The following is a 16,940-nucleotide window of genomic DNA, read 5'->3' on the forward strand; positions in this document are numbered from 1 at the left end:
CAGTGGGAGTAAATTCCTCCTTCTATCTAAGCACAGGGAACATTTGCTTCCTGAGAGATGAATGGGAAATATGTCATGTCAATTAATATATTCTGATGGTGTGTAAAACAATGATGCGCCTGTTATTCATCTGTCACTGATAGGAAATTGGCTGCAATTTACTTTCTAGAGTGCAGAATTTATTCCTTCCCTGTGACTCTTCATGTAGGCACTTTTTAAGACAAAAAGTAATATCTACCAACTACTGGATTATAAATTCAACCTGGTATCTGATCATCAGATTTCACTTTTTCTCTCTTTTATCTCTCATCAAAGATGATAAAGACACTTCACTTGGAATTCAGCTGTGACAATATAGTTGATTAAGCTAAAGTCTAATTGGCTTTGCAGTGTTGGCAGAAACCAAAATTTAATGGCTGATTTTTTCCCCCATAGTGAAATAAACCTCTGTGATTCACAGTCTTGGAGAACAGAATTCTGTTGATTAAGAGAGTCTTTTTATGGACAGTAAAGAACTGACTATTAGAATTATAATTTAAACTTCAAAGTTATATTTTCCTCTCCGAACTTTTTAGAAAGCAAGAATTCTCTAAACTATTTTTTAAAAACACAAATATGCAAGGTAATGGGATATTTTTAAAGGATTGAAAGCCTATCAATGATTTGAAGGAAGAACGTAGATTTAGATTTAGTTTCTTTCCTTCGTCTTATTATATTAATTTTGTAAATTTTTATTGACTTTATTGGGGTGACATTGGTTAATAAAATTAGATAGGTTACAGGTGCACAGTTCTCTAACACATCATCCGTATATTGTACTGTGTGTTCACCCCTCAAAGTGAAATCTCTTATTGTCACCAGTCATCTGCCCTTTGCCCTCCTCTCCCAGGCCCCACTTCCCTTTCCCACTGGTAATCACCGTGCCTTTGTCTGTGTCTATGAATTTAGTGGGTGTTCTTCTGCTGAATCCTTTCACCTGTTTCACCCAGCGCCCAACACCCCTCCCCTCTGACAGCTGTTATTCTACTCTCAGTACCATTTTCAAGTAATGTATGCCATGATTGTGTTCGTGGCAGTCACATTAGAGAATTAGATAAGAACAAAACTTAGAATGTTGGCAAGTAATGCACAAAAAAAACCAACCCCAAAACAGTTAGTGAATGTGCAGTGCATATGGTCGTTCTGGACCACAGCAGCAGCTGCCGTGGGGACGTGGTGTCCTCTTGTCCTGGCGGACCAAAGCGGTCCCTGGGTGGCTGCAGTAAGGAAGGGTCACAGCATGGGGATGTGGAGTGGGCAGATATCTCCGCGACAGGCTGTAAAGGGGCTGCGACTTTTCCCCAGCCTCTCCCATGGAGTTCTTGAGCAGGACCGGGCCCCACACTGAGAGGCAGCCTTGGAATTCTAAGGTATTTAGAGCTTTCATTGGACCGGGTTCTCTTTGATTCCAGATTAAAAACCAAATAAATGGATTAAAAAGTACTTTTAATAATAAAGGTCTAACTTTGGGACCTAAGCTGCCTTTTGTACTCAAACTTGGTTGGAAAAGCGCCAAGCCACAGGGCATAATACCTTAGGTAACCTCATTTCCACTTCTGCGAGAATGAAGCAGCAGGTCAAAAACAAGTCCCCACCCTCCCTTTTTCTTTTTCAGTAAGGTGACAAAATTGTTTATACTTCAAAAAAGTTTACATAATTGTGTCTCCAATGAAATTCTCTAAAATCAAATTAGAATTCTGATAGTCACAGTTTAGCTTAGATACTTGTTCTCTGAACTCATTTATGGCTCAGGAATCAGTGTGATCAAAAAGATGAGTAGCTCAACTCTCCGTTCTAAAGGCAAGGAGCTAACACGAAACTTAAGACAGACACAAGGCTTAGGAGCAAGTGTCAAGAAACTTCTTCAAGTTCAATGAGCTATTAACTTGAGTACTACCATAAAGTTTACTCAAAATGTGGTAGGGTATAAAAACATATTAGAATGTCAGTAGACTATCAAACCCTGAATTTCAAGTGTTTTCATTCTTCTGTCAAAGAAAGGCTAATTTGTGAGTGATTTAAAAGCCTAAGAATTAGCCTCTTTAAAAAAGGAAGACATTAAAATATCATGCCACAAGGAATAAAAATTTTACTTATTTCAAATAAACTCTAGATTCCCAAGTTAAAATTTGAAGTATAGACATCATGGAGGACATTTATGTTATTAACCATAATTATAACTGAAGCAAGATTTTATATCGATAGAGGTTTCTACGATCTTTCTTTGTGACTTCTTCACATACAGTCCACTTCAGGACACACAAGCAACCAAAAGGAGAAAAAGAACAAGAACCCAGGACTTCAGATTTCTCCAAAAAGAAAAAAACCACTTCTTTCTCATTTTTTTCTGTGCAGACCCTGGTTGGAAATAGATGTACCTCACACTGGATGACAACACACAGTAGCTGAGCTATAATGTTATTTTTTTTTTTCCTTATTTTAGGGGCTGATGTTATCAACTTTGATGGCCATGTTGTGCTGCCATATAGATTCAGAAACAAGAAGATGAAAACGCTGAAAGATGTCATTGCCTTGAAATTTAAAACCACGGAGAGTGAAGGGGTGCTCTTGCACGGGGAAGGGCAGCAAGGAGACTACGTCACCTTGGAACTGAAGAAAGCGAAGCTGGTCTTCAGTTTAAACCTCGGTAAGCTCTCGCTTCTGGCCTCATTCTCTCCATTTATTGATGTTGCCATTAATGGAATGTGAATGTTATTTAGCCCTGAAAATGTAAATTATTGAAAAAGTTCACAATGTTATCGATCCATTTTTAACCTGTAATTGTTGGTCTCTATTGGCACACTGGTACTCCCATTCGTTCAAGAAGGGTTGATGACGCACCTGTATTGCGCAGGGTGTATACTTGCATCTGGGATACAGTGGTGAAAAATAGAGAAGGACTTTGCGTTCATGAAGTGTATCATCTAGTGGAGGTGTCAGGTAGTAGATTAGCTGTTATTATTTTAAAACAACTAAATCTGAAGAAATGACCTGTACAGGTGGCCTTCGAACAACGCAGGTGGTGGGGTGCCACGCCCTCCCTCGCACGGTTGAAATTCCATGCATCACTTTTGACTCTATAGTGCACTCTACGCATCCGAGGATTCAACCAACCATGGATCGAAAAGGTATTTTCCATTTGAGGTTGGGAACCCGAGGTTGAGGATGCCAAAGTCCACAGATACGAAGAGCTGACTGCAGGTATTGACTAAACCCTTCCTGTAAGTGAACCGATGCAGTTCACACTTGTGTTGTTCAAGGGCCATCCATCGTATGAAATCAGTGCAATGGGCTAACGTAACACTGCAGAAGCAAGAGGGGTCAACATTAGAATACGGACTGGGGAAAGTCCTCTACAAGAAGATGTTCAAGCTGAGGTCAATGACAAAAACTAGCCATGAACACGGCTGGGAGAAGAGCGTTTCACAGGAAGCAGTCACTACAGACAGAGCCCTGGCGTGCGCGAGGAGGAGCGGGGAAGCAGGTGTGGGCATTTGGAGTAAGTGGGAGCAAAGATGAATTCCAAAAGTTAGGGATTGTCCAAATCCTGTAAGATCCTGCCGAGCTCAGTGCAGAGGTTAGATATTACAGTTGTTAAGAAGAGGAACTTGACTGAGACTTGCATAAGAGCAAATGCCTCTACCAACATGAGAGTCGAAGGTGAATTCCTCAAGGTACAAGATGCGCTGGCACTGGCGCGTGGAAGGTGGAGAGGCAGAGGCATGGGTCTGCCACGGAGATGATTTCAGTGGCACTGCAGTGTGATTTGTAAAGAATGGGGTATTTAGGGAGGAAGGAAGAGAATAAATAAAAGGTAATTCCTCGGGTATGGCTTAGGCTCCATTGGGCATTAGTGCCATTTTCAGAAATGGAGAAAGCCCTGTTTTCCCTGTAGGGTGTCTTCTAAGAGAGGATTATTAGTTTCTTCTCGTAGAGCTCTGTTTGGAAACAGGGTGCATTTTGCTTGCTGGTTAGTCATCGAAGTTGAGATGTCTCTCAGGGAGTGGCAGGCATGAGGTTGGCAGGAGAGGGTGCCAACTGAAGACTGAGAAGTGGATGGCGAATGGGAGGAAACAAGGGACAGAGGTGGTCACTGTATTGAATTCACCCACAATGTCACATGAGAAGACAAAAGGAAGGTTACCGTTTGGCAACATAGAGGTCACGGGTGATTTACTCTTGGAATAACATGTATGTAACATGAAAAAAAGTTTGGAAGGAAATACCTTATTTCTACACTCTTCAGTGGTGGAAATAAGTGATAATGCTTCACATGTTAATTCTTTATAATATTCTCTACTCTTAATGTTGAATATGTATTCATGTGTTACCTGGGAAAAAATTAGTTCTAAATAATTTTTGAAACTAGGTTCAATAGAAGTTAAGAAGACAATATGCAAATGATATATCATAAAATTGTACACTTGAAACCTGTATAATTTTATTAACCCAATAACTTTAATGGGAAAAAAATGAAGTTATTAAGGAGAAATGAGGGAGAGAAACTCAGAAAACCAAGTGTAAGGTATCGTAACAAGTACACACACACACACACACACACACACAATGCTGTGTGTGCTTTGGATTATATCTTTAAAAGTTTATTTTTTCAAACTGTTCTCCTTTTTCTAAGAAAACTGAAACACATAGAACCACTGTGCGTTCACAACAGTGAGACATTACAGTACTCTTCTGAAACAAGTCACTGATCTTATGACCTCGCCAAAAAAAAAAAAAAAAAAAATCAGTGCTATTTCCCTGGAAAGCAGTTTACGTACAGACTTTTATTGACTGACTGGAGTTTATGACAGCCATGGACATCCAGGCCCTCATCCCCTGTCCCTCTTTGATGCCATTGCCCAAATATCACACACATGTGGCTGCTGCTTTGTCTTCTGATCTAAATACCTAAATAAAACTGCACGTAGCCTTTCACTTGGATTTCTTCTTTCTGTTCTTCTCCCTCCTTCCTCCACATATACACACAATCTTCCCATTTGATTTCATCACCAGAAGGAAGAAAATTTGACCTAGGAAATTCATAAAAAATGTCAGGTATAGGGACCATGAGCATCTTAAATGTAGGGGAAAAAAGGAAATAATTTCTCAGTCCTTTGTTTCTCTTATTTCTGTTATGCTATTTATTCTGAAATGATATTATATTTTTATAGCATTTAGCTTTGCCTGACCATAAAAAGCAGTCTTTCATTAGACAAAATAGAAAATGGTATAAAATATATTAACAGCGTCCAGAGATGATCTTAGTAAACATTCTGGATTCTCATAGGCTTTCCCTCTTACTTACATCCTATTGCTATGGAGATCTTATTTATAAACTCGATTAATGCCATATTTTTTTCCAGAAAAGCTTTATTCTTAGACTCTTCCAAAGTAAGCACTTATTAGTCATTGACTGCTCCATAAATAGCTATCTTTAATCTCAACCAAAATTATAGTATGTCATTTGAAATTTATCCATAACTTGAACAGCCAGTCTTAATAATTTAAACACTTTCGATCAAGTATAAAAGGAAATGGCCACTGTGTACTGGTATATGCTACAGAAAGCAAAGTGTACTCCCCTAGCTCAACTAGGCTGTGTATACCAATTGTGGATGTTGTTGTTTTGTTTGTTTGTTACTTTAAAAAAAATGTATTGGAATCGCATTGGTTAATAAAATTATATCGGTTTCAGGTTTACACTTTTATGAAACATCCCCTGTATATCGTATTGTGTGTTCACCATCCCAAGTAAAGTCTCCTTCCGTCACCAGTTATACCCACTGCTCCCGCTTCTGCCTCCTCCCACTCCTCTTTACCTCTTGTAATCACTATACTGTTGTCTGAGTTTTCTTTTTTGCTTTATCCCTTCACCCAGCCCCCAACGCCCTCCCCTCTGACAGCTGTCCGTCTCTTCTCAGTGTCCAGGAGTCTGTATCCACTTTGTCTGTTTTGTTCATTAGGTTCCACATACCAGTGAGATCATATGGTAGGTACTTGTCTTTTTCTGACTGGCTTATTTCACTTAGCATACTACACTCCAAATTGTATCATTAGCATCATTAAATATTACATTCTGCTTAAGATTATGGCATTTGGAGGCAGAGAAAATGGAAAGTTGGTATGCTGTATTTTAAAAGAACACCCCCAACCTCAGTAATAAAAGACTGTTAGCAGGTACCATTTAACGAATGTTTGCTGTATGCCAGAAAGTGTGCTGTGTTCTTTGCTTGTACGTGGTAAATCCCCACCGCGACCTTGTAAAGCCAGTACTATTATTTTCCCATTTTTATATCTGAAGGAACAGAGGCCCAGAGAAGTTGTCAACCTGCCCAGCATTGCAGAGCATCAGAACCCAGGCCCTGTGGCTCCAGAGCTCCCAGGACACTGACTTTAAAAGGCAGCTAGGCCCTGGCAGGTAGCTTAGTTGTTTGGAGCATCGTCCCAGTACACCAAGGTTGCAGGTTCAGTCCCTGGTCCGGACACATACAATGAGTGCATAAAAATAAGTGGAACAACAAATCTATGTTTCTGCCTCTCAAATCAATAATAAAAATTTTAAAAAACTAATAATTTTTTAAAGCTTATTATTTTTAAGAGAACAGACCTTTTTCATCTTTGCTAACTTTTATGTATGTCAAACCTAAAACGGTTTTGGAGTGTAGTCACGTGCTGGTTTTCCTGTCCCAACTTCAGCAGACAAAGCGTTGCCCCATAATGTCTAATCCAAGGTCTCCCGCTGCCGTGGCCTCATCGCCTTGTTTCTCTTCCTCTCTGTGACCCAGGAAGCAACCAGCTCGGCCCCATCTACGGCCACACGTCCGTGACGACGGGAAGCCTGCTGGACGACCACCACTGGCACTCGGTGGTCATTGAGCGCCAGGGCCGGAGCATCGACCTCTCCCTGGACAGGAGCGTGCAGCACTTCCGCACCAACGGCGAGTTCGACTACCTGGACCTGGACTACGAGGTGAACCTGAGCACCGGCGCCAATGTGTGTCCGGGGGCCGCCGCCGCCCCCGCTGTATTGCGGTTGGGTTGCTGTGAATTAGATGTCTCCCTGCCCCACTTCCACTTTAGTCTCCAAAGAAAAATGAACATATAACTTCAAAACCGAATTTATGAATATATATCATTTTATTCATTCCTAAAAACTTTAATAATAAATGCAATATTTTTAAAATGTTGATACCAAAGTAAGAATGTGAAGAGAAGGGACCATCTCTCATGTTATCAGGATCATTTAACAATTCCTGAGTGAATTTGTTATAATCTTTCCATTGGTCATGAATTAGAATATAACTTACCTGTTTTACTTGATAATATGTAGTGTGATATACAAAGGACTGTATAATATTTATTACCAAATGTTGAATAAGAAACCCTGAGTTCTGATTTATATTAAGGCATTTATAAATTTATTACTGTTAATAGTTCTTTTAACAAGTTCTGTTTTCTCAGATATAATTGTCATTAAAGAAATTAAAATTTAGGCCAGTTAAAGAAATTATACCTAAGTAAATAAAAAGATTTTTTTTTACCTTCTAAATGATCCTACTTTTTCATTATTAACAGTAAATGTCATAATTGGCAGTGCATAAATAGGTATAATTTTGTGTTACATAAAAATGACATAATAATAGTGTAATTTAACCAAAGATAAATGGAAAAAATACTCTTTTTTAGGCAACAGTAGCTAAAGATTCACACAGGAAGAAATACTAGCCTTATTCCTTAGAATTTAGAAGACCTGTAATATCTTCAAGCCAGTACTTCTCAAGTTATATCCCCCAACTTTTAAGATGTCCCTAGTAATATGATAATGAGATCTCATAAACTAGTTTTTGTATTCACCATAAGTCTAGTGAATTTTTTACTTTAATGATCATGAGACTATAAGTCTATGTCAGGTAAATACAATACTCCTTGCTTTTGGCTGCAGTTTTATCAACTTATGTATTAGTGCTGGTTATCACCTGATGACCAGAAGCATTTATTGATAGTATTTCTTTGAAGGATCAATATAAAAATGTATTTTTAATATTACTTAATCAAATATGTTTGCTTTAGGAAATGTTTTCAAACGTTCTCAGGAAAATTTATAAGATGCCTTTTGGGTGGCAAAAACCCAAGGGGTTGTTGCGATATTCTTGTTGAAGTTATAATCTAATTGTCAGAATTAATGATACCATTATGCACTTCAATAACAACATAAATTTATATGCAGCAGGTTTTGGAGACAGAAAAACTTCCGTGGATATGGGTCGATGTAAAGATAACTGGCCGTGCCTACGTTAATAGTTTCGTCTACTTTATTGTGGATGTTGTTTTTTTGGAGTTGAATACAGTGTGAATGTCGACATTTTTTCCCTCGCAGATAACCTTTGGAGGCATACCTTTCTCTGGGAAGCCAAGCTCCAGCAGCAGAAAGAATTTCAAAGGCTGCATGGAGGGCATTAACTACAACGGCGTCAACATAACTGACCTTGCGAGAAGGAAGAAGCTGGAGCCCTCCAACGTGGTAAGATGTTTCTGCCCCCGAAGTCCTGGCTCACAGTAAAATCACAGAACGTGTGTGTTCTGTGGACTATTGGGCAACAACAACATCACAGCCTCTTTCCTCACGCTGGTAGTGGGCTCTGCAGTATGAAGCTGAGTTTAGAATTACCGAACGTGTGGGCACTGGAGAACCCACCCGTGTGTGGGGGTCGAATTAGCCAGACGTAGACGGTGAGTTTTATTGAGAAGGGGCACAGCATTTTAACTCTCGTGTTGCCGGGTCCCTTATTTCCGAGGGACGGGCGTCCTTCGCTCAGGGCTGTTTCCGGCAGGTGTGCTGCCGCTGCTTTGTCAACACCGTGTTCCCAAATGTCTCATCAGACACGGCTCCCCACTTCTCGTGTATGAGGGGATTCACTATTTTAAAGGTGTTAAAATCAGGAACTTCTTTGTAGTCACTTCCTTGTTTCCAAAGATAATTCACCCAAGTATATAAGTGAATGCACTTTTTGTCAAGGCTGGAAACACACCGAATCTCATGTAATTAAATAAGGCTTGGCCACCACAGGACAGCGAACGCTGTGAACCAGGAGCCCACCGCAGTCTGCTGGCTCCGATGTGAGTTGCTTCCAGGTTTAAATATTTCAAGGAGGAGACCAAAAATCAAAGAGCACTCTGCCATACCTGCCTCCCCGTGACATTGCTCAGGATTATTAAAAAAATATCAACTTAAAAATCTAGTATGTGTGCCCTGGCTGGGTGGGTCAGTTGATTAGAGCATCATCCTGTGCACCAAAAGGTTGCAGGTTCCATCCCCAGCCAGGGCACACACCTAGGTCGCAGGTTTGATCCCAGGTCAAGAGGTGTATGAGAGGCAAAGGATCCATGTCTCTCTCTCTCCCTCTCCCTTCTTCTCTCTCTCAAATCAATAAACATATCCTCGGGTAAGGTTTTAAAGTAAAAACCCAGCATGTGTGTTCCCTGCGGTTCTGTAAGACAGCGGCCCCTTCTGCCAGAACAGAACCTGGGAGAGCCTGGCATTCCGCAGCCTGCACAGCTATATGCGCTGTGCCATGAAGGCGCTCTGGGGTCTCCTTGCCCCACGCGCGAGCCTGGGGTTTCCTTGAATGGTTGGACAAATGGAAACTGCCCCCCCCATGAGTAAACAATTCAGGTTGGGTGTAAGAGACTAGAAAACCATAATCAAATGCAAAATTTTTCTTTAATAATTATTTTTCTTATAAGTAATAATTTATACTAACAATTAAAAATTGAACATGATGATGTTAGATCATAAAGTGGATTGACGACAGAGAAAAATAGAAATCTCTTCATTTATAGGCAATAGGCTCTCTGCTAGTAGGCATGGGACGTGTATGATAATAAGAATCAGTCTGTGAGAGAGAGTATCATACTTATTTTGTAGAAGAGAAAACTAGATTTAATTTGGGAAGACAACTTTCCGAGGCGACTGCACGGGACTGGCAAACGCAGATTGTACATTCACAACATGTTACTCCCAAGGCCGTGGTCGCCTTTCATGCCGTGTTATTGATTTGAACCGTATTAGTAGATAATGCGGTTTTAAGCTTTGGGTAAAAGGGCACCAGGGTCCTTTTGTTTTCTGAGAAATTGTGCCTTGACATAGAGATCTGACTCATCCCAACACCCTTCCTATTACTTGCACGTTTAAGAAGAGGTAAAGTATTACAAGCCTCCCAGTTGGTCCTGAGAGGTGTCCCCTAAATTCCCAAACTACGGAGAATTTCACTGTAGAGACTCATTCCCAAATCGACTTCAGTTGCAAAATACATTGTGTTTATAAATGCTATTTTTCCTTGAATAACAAAGATACTGAGTAAAGCATAAAATTTGTATCATTATATTTGATAAAGTAGAATGAGCAGACATAGAATACACTTTTAAACAGAAATACACATACATGTTAAAATTTTAGGCAGGGTAGAGACACGTAGGACGTTTCCCAAGCCGTTCTAACAGAGGTGAACATTTATGCAGGAAATTTGCTCTCAGCGACATCAGGCGCTGATATTTTGGGGAAAATGACTCAGCAGCCCCCCTGCTCCCCCCACCCCCATCCCCTCATTGTACACTGACTCCAGAGTCAGCACCACAACTCGGAAAGGACCTTTGGTTTTGCCAAGAGACGTCCACACAACACAAGCGTGTGGTCAGTCCTGACATCTCAGTTATTACGGACAGGCAGTGCCTTTTACTGGTAAAAGTAAGCATTTATTTATTTTTACTTTTTTAAAGATTTTATTTATTTTTAGAGAGAAGGGAAGGGAGGGAGGAAGAGGGGAACATCAATGTGTACTTGCCTCTTGAGCGACCCCTGCTGGGGACCTGGCCTGCAACACAAGCATGAGCCCTGACTGGGAAGAGATCCACCGACCTTTTGGTTCTCAGGCTGGTGCTCAGTCCACTGAGCCACACCAGCCAGGGCAAAAGTAAGCATTTAAAAATAATCGTCTCTGAAGGTACAGAGCAAATTTAGTTTGAATAATTCAGAGATAGCTTGCCTTAGATTTAATGCTTAATGTGCTGGAATGAAAGAACTGTGATCTAGGGATCGATAAGTGGTGTTGTGTAAAAACAAATGAAATAAAATAAAGGACCAGTTAAAACTATCATCAAATTATATTTCTCAAATTATTACGGTGGGATCAAAGAAGCGGGAAGCAAATTAACTACATGGTAAGATGTTTCTGCCCCCGAAGTCCTGGCTCACAGGAAAATCACAGAACGTGTGTGTTCTGTGGACTCTTGGGCAACAACAACATCACAGCCTCTTTCCTCACGCTGGTAGTGGGCTCTGCAGTATGAAGCTGAGTTTAGAATTACCGAACGTGTGGGCACTGGAGAACCCACCCGTGTGTGGGGGTCGAATTAGCCAGACATAGACGGTGAGTTTTATTGAGAAGGGGCACAGCATTTTAACTCTCGTGTTGCCGGGTCCCTTATTTCCGAGGGACGGGCGTCCTTCGCTCAGGGCTGTTTCCGGCAGGTGTGCTGCCGCTGCTTTGTCAACACCATGTTCCCAAATGTCTCATCAGACACGGCTCCCCACTTCTTGTGTATGAGGGGATTCACTATTTTAAAGGTGTTAAAATCAGGAACTTCTTTGTAGTCACTTCCTTGTTTCCAAAGATAATTCACCCACGTATATAAGTGAATGCACTTTTTGTCAAGGCTGGAAACACACCGAATCTCATGTAATTAAATAAGGCTTGACCACCACAGGACAGCGATTTTCAGATCTTTACAAGGAAGGTATTTCGACTGTGGAATACAAAATTTAGTGTGTTTGAATATAAAATTCAGTGTATCAAATATTTGTTCAAAATAAGGGGAATATGAGAGAGGAAGTAGTGTGGGGAGTTTTGTTTTGATTTTTGTACATACATGCCACCGTTTCCATAAGCATTAAACCATTATGATTGTAGCACAATTTGTGGACATTTAAATGGGATTTTGAGTTGAATAACAAAATAACCTGAAATAATCACAGTTATGCTGATGCTAAATAGTTCATACTCATAAATAGGTATGGGTACAAAACCCAAATTATTTGCCGCATGACACCAGTTTAATAAATAGCAGCTTAATGACCATAGATCCCACTGAGAGCAGAGTAATACATTAAGAAACATTTGAATAGGACATCGAGAGGAAGGCAGTGGCATTTCCTCCTCCTCCTCCTCCCTGGCTGATGCACCATTAGTCGGGGGAGGGGGGCAGCAGCTCCTGACGGCCTTCAGAGAGCCCAGTGGGCCACACCGCAGCTCCCAGAGATGCACGGCTGGCCCCCGGCGGCCCGGCCCAGCAGGCTGTCAGGCGGTCAATTGCATGAGGGCGTGGCCTTGGCACCTCCCTCCACTTGATGGCCAAATTCTGCACCTCGTTAGGTACACACTTCCCGTAGATTCTCGCCGAGGTGTCCCGTTGCTGCATTCACGTCACGCTGCTGCATGTGAGAGTCTGGGACAGGCTGAAGCCCTGCTTCAAAACCCGTAGAGCCGTAGCTCCGTCTGCCCTCTTCCCTGGATGCTTAACGCAGTCTGCATTTTCCTCACAGAAGGCCCTTGTGTTTCACAGGGAAACCTGAGCTTCTCCTGTGTGGAGCCCTCCACGGTGCCGGTCTTTTTCAACGCCACCAGCTACCTGGAGGTGCCCGGACGGGCCCACCAGGACCTGTTTGCCGTCAGTTTCCAGTTCAGGACTTGGAACCCCAACGGCCTCCTGCTTTTCAGTCACTTTGCAGATAATTTGGGCAGCGTGGAGATCAACCTCATTGAGAGCAAAGTCGGCGTCCACATCAACGTCACGCAGACCAAGATGAGCCAAATAGACATCTCCTCAGGTCAGTGACATTGCCTTGACGCTTGCACCTGAAACCGCCAGGGCGATTTCCGCAGGTCAAGTGGCGTTTGTTTCATTCTGTTTTGTTGGTGTTACACGCTGGTGGTTATATTTGGATCCGGACTTCTGAGTTCTTTCTTGGTTACCCTGAGTACTAAAAAAATAAGGGAAACTTGGAACTTACTTAGAGGGTGAAGGATGGGCAAGGGGAAAAGTTGGTTGAGACTGTCTCAGAGCCCCAGAATCTTCTATTTCTCCTAAATTCATGGAGAGTAATCAGTATTCCTGTAAGTGACCCTTTTATGCGCAAAAACAAAGAATGTTTATTTTACTAACTGTAGTGTCTGGTATCTTTTGATTTTATGGACATTCAAATATCTTTTACTATTAATAATAGGATTATAGTAATTTAATTATGACTCCAAAGGTATATAGAACTGCATGAATCAAAACTTCAAGGTGATTTTGCTAAATGTATGCAAATTTCCAGGAAAAAAGCAAACACAGGTGAGGACAAGATATATGTATCAGCTGAGTAGGGTGATTTTTAAACTTGACATCACAGTGGTATGATAAACTGAGGCTTAGGTAATGTTGTTATCTGAACAGACCCAGCAGCCTCGGAATATTCTTTGAGTAATGTGGTACAAAGAAAGTTGAATTGCAAAGTGAGATACTCTGAACAAAGAAAAATTCGACGTGATGTGAGACTGATAAGAGGTAAAAGTTTCACACAATTTCTCTAGGCGTTCCTTACTGTGGTGGTGTTTATTTTATAAAGGACTCCTTGGAAGGCAGAGGAAAAACTTAATATTTCTGAGCAGCTCGTATAGATGTGCAGACACAGAGAGGAAGGGTATTATGACCACGTGCTCAGCTGCATGGCCGCTGGCTGAGCCTGCGCATTGACGGTTCACTGCTGATGCCCTGTGTGTTCCCCCGGCCTTGCCCCTCGCTGGCCACTCTGTTTGTGTTCATCTCACTTCCCCTCTGGGGTGGCAGCTCCCAGGGGGCCGAGGCCACGCCCGGTCTAGAACGTGTCGTGTAGAACAGCACCAGGAACAGAAGATGTTCCCTGGGAATGTTTGTCAAGTTGAGCACAGCGGTCCTTGAGACAGGTGCTCACTAACAGAGCATCTCGTGCTGAAGGGCAGGTATCCTTTTTGTGAACAGGCTTTGTCTTTCTGGACCGCCTGGCTGTATGGACCGCTTAGAAAAAAATTCAAAGAAGACCTAGTAACTGTTCTGTAAGAGGTGTTTCTGAAACCAAAGCTGTTGTGAACTACCTAGATAGTTACTTTTGCTGCTTTTGCTTTGTTAGGTTTGCTTCCTCCCTGAATGTTCAGAGTCAAAATGATTGATTAGCTGTATTTTATCACCACTTCCCAGTACAGTTTACTTGGGGAGATTCAGAGCAAATAGAAAATATCTGGAGATCAGAATAACACGTAAAGCAAATACACATATAAATATTTACCACAGTTGGGAAACTCACTAAATTTTATTATGATTAATGATTCTTTTCCAGTGATTAAACACAATAAAAATATGCAGCGAGGCCTCCCTCCTACAGTGTGCTTTAACACACTGAAATTCCTGGAACTATTGCAATGGAAAGAACAGGTTCTGGAACATAGTGACCAATAAGCACTAATTGAATTTGGCCTAATCTAGGACTCCAAGATACTCCCATCTAATTTAAACTATGTTTATTAAAAAATAAAGAATAAAGAAATCCAATATCTAACAGCTAATATACCTTAATAGATTTGCTTAAGTATGATAAAATTGGTCTACAGAAATTTGTGTCAATTTAGCCAAGAATCCATGCAAATTAAGGGAAACTAATATAAAATACATTTCTATAGTCTCACTCATATATTACAATGAAAATACCTTAATGTTTCAAATATTTCCTCTTTTTTGTTATATAATATATGTAGTGAAAACAAAGATCTCATCAGATATCATTGCTCAAATTTGAGAAATTTTAGTAGGTAAATAGATACACATACATTTTAAAAAGGTGTATCCTGGACTCATTTAAACTGTGTTTATTAAAAATTAAAGGAAAAGGAAGAACAAGGGAATCCAATGAGACTACATTCATTCATCCTGCAAATACATATAGAATCCACAGAAGACAGTCGTCACCTGTATTTTAAGTCATTTTACCAAACTCAATTAAATATAAAAGCTACTTAGTATAAGTAGCAACAATGAAGAAATAATTAATTTAGAAAAAGAAGTTAACTTTAAATGTACTCTAATAAGTTTGATGTTCTCTATCTTTTTTCCATTAAAAACCATCGCCATGGTCCACTAAATAATGTCATGACCTAAGAGCAAGTTGTGACCCACAGTTTGGAAAACACTGACCTAGAGGTCTGCCTTCTCAATGGAAGTTCGGATTTTTTAAAAGTTCTAGTTTCCTGGGGGCATTTACTTTATCACTTTACTTGGAAAACTAACTCTTTCAGGAACAAATTATATAATAGTAAAGTACTACATGTGTATTACTATCTGATGGATAGCCAAAATAAACAAAAAAAAACCCAAAAAACAACCTACCTACCACTTGAATTAAGATTTTTATTGCAAAATGCCTCAACTTTATGCCACTAACTCACAAATAGATGTGTAGAATAATAATCTAAAGCTGTGGTCTGCCCATTTTAATAAGGCCATAAAACGTGATTCAGCATTTATGTTGTGGAAGGAAAGTTAATTCTATCAATGACCACTCTCACCTATTGAGAAAGAAATCAATTTCTATCCATGTAAACAAAGCCTTTCAGAAAATCATTCAGAGTCTGCCATCTCCTAAATCAACTGTTGGCTAAGATGAAGTGCTCAGATCTTGTTTTGTTTATGTAGACATTGCTTCAACGTTAGGATGACTTTTCAGCATCCGCACTGCGTTGGAAAGCTGCATCCAGCAAATATCATCTGTGTTTGTATTTCTACATCCAGAGAGAATCTTTGTGTGATCTTGTTTTAGTTTTACTTTGTAAACCTTGGGGTTCTTTTGGGTGTGATAAGGGAAGGCATCTCAATCCTCTGCGGCTGCTGTAGTAAAACACCAAACTTGAGAGACGTATTTCTCTTCGTTCCGGAGGCTGAAAACCCAAGGTCACGGCAGTGGGACCGCTGACTTCTGGTGAAGGCCGTTCTCTGTGCAAACCAGGGACTTGTGTGTGTTCTTACCTGGTGGAAGGGCCTGGGGACCTCTGTGGTGTCTCTTTTCTTGGACACTAATCCCATGGATGAGAGCTCCACCCCCATGACCTAATGACCTCCCAATTAGGCCCCACGGCCTAATACCATCCCACTGGCCATTAGGATAGCAATGCAGCTGACCCTTGAACAACATGGATTTTTCCCCCCCCCAATAAACACTGTAAATGCACTTTCTCTTCTTTCTGATTTTTAAAAATAATACTTTCTTTTCTCTAGCTTACTGCAAGAATATAGCATGTAATACATATTATAGAGAACGTATGTGTTAGTCAAGTGTTTTTGTTATCAGAAAGGCTTCAGGAAACAGTAGGCTCTCAGCAGTTATGTTTGGGGGGAATATGTTGGGGCGAATCGAAGTTATATGTGCTGCATTTTTTATTGCATGGGGGGGCAGTTGGTGCCTGGAACCCTTGTGTTGTTCAAGGACCAAGTGTATGTGAATTTGGGAGACACTGACATTTAGACCGTTGCACAAGAAGTAGACATTTTCTTGGCTTTTTGTGTAGCATGGGAACTTGCTGGTAAATACTGGCAAGATCCTGGTTCCTCAGTAAACGTACTTCCCTGAGACCGCTCACGGTACTGTCTCTCCTAAGCAATTAGGATGTCTGTTGTCTTAATTTTATGAACATTTGAACATGTAGTTAGTTAGGGCATTGATATTTTAAAGAATGACTTAATTCCAATATTAAAAGTTCAGTGATCGCTCGCTTCATGAGATTACTTTTTCATCACATAAGGAAAGAACAGTCTATTTTGTAATACTATTTTTTATGCTT

The 16,940-nt window shown here is 40.7% G+C and overlaps 1 protein-coding gene across 1 annotated transcript in view; it reads left to right on the forward strand.

Annotated features, from left to right (window-relative positions):
• Nucleotides 1-16,940, forward strand: part of CNTNAP2 (contactin associated protein 2) — a 1,059,914-nt gene that overhangs the window by 215,251 nt on the left and 827,723 nt on the right. Inside the window, exons 5-8 of the mRNA XM_054564239.1 lie at nucleotides 2,483-2,686; nucleotides 6,825-7,009; nucleotides 8,417-8,560; nucleotides 12,658-12,922. Of these exons, the coding sequence (XP_054420214.1) occupies nucleotides 2,483-2,686; nucleotides 6,825-7,009; nucleotides 8,417-8,560; nucleotides 12,658-12,922 (798 nt within the window). The remainder of the gene's footprint in view (nucleotides 1-2,482; nucleotides 2,687-6,824; nucleotides 7,010-8,416; nucleotides 8,561-12,657; nucleotides 12,923-16,940) is intronic.

The sequence above is a fragment of the Pteronotus mesoamericanus genome, unplaced genomic scaffold, assembly GCF_021234165.1.
Source record: "Pteronotus mesoamericanus isolate MK-2021 breed Mesoamerican mustached bat unplaced genomic scaffold, CSHL_Meso_final scaffold_85, whole genome shotgun sequence".
Classification (NCBI taxonomy): Eukaryota; Metazoa; Chordata; class Mammalia; order Chiroptera; family Mormoopidae; genus Pteronotus; species Pteronotus mesoamericanus.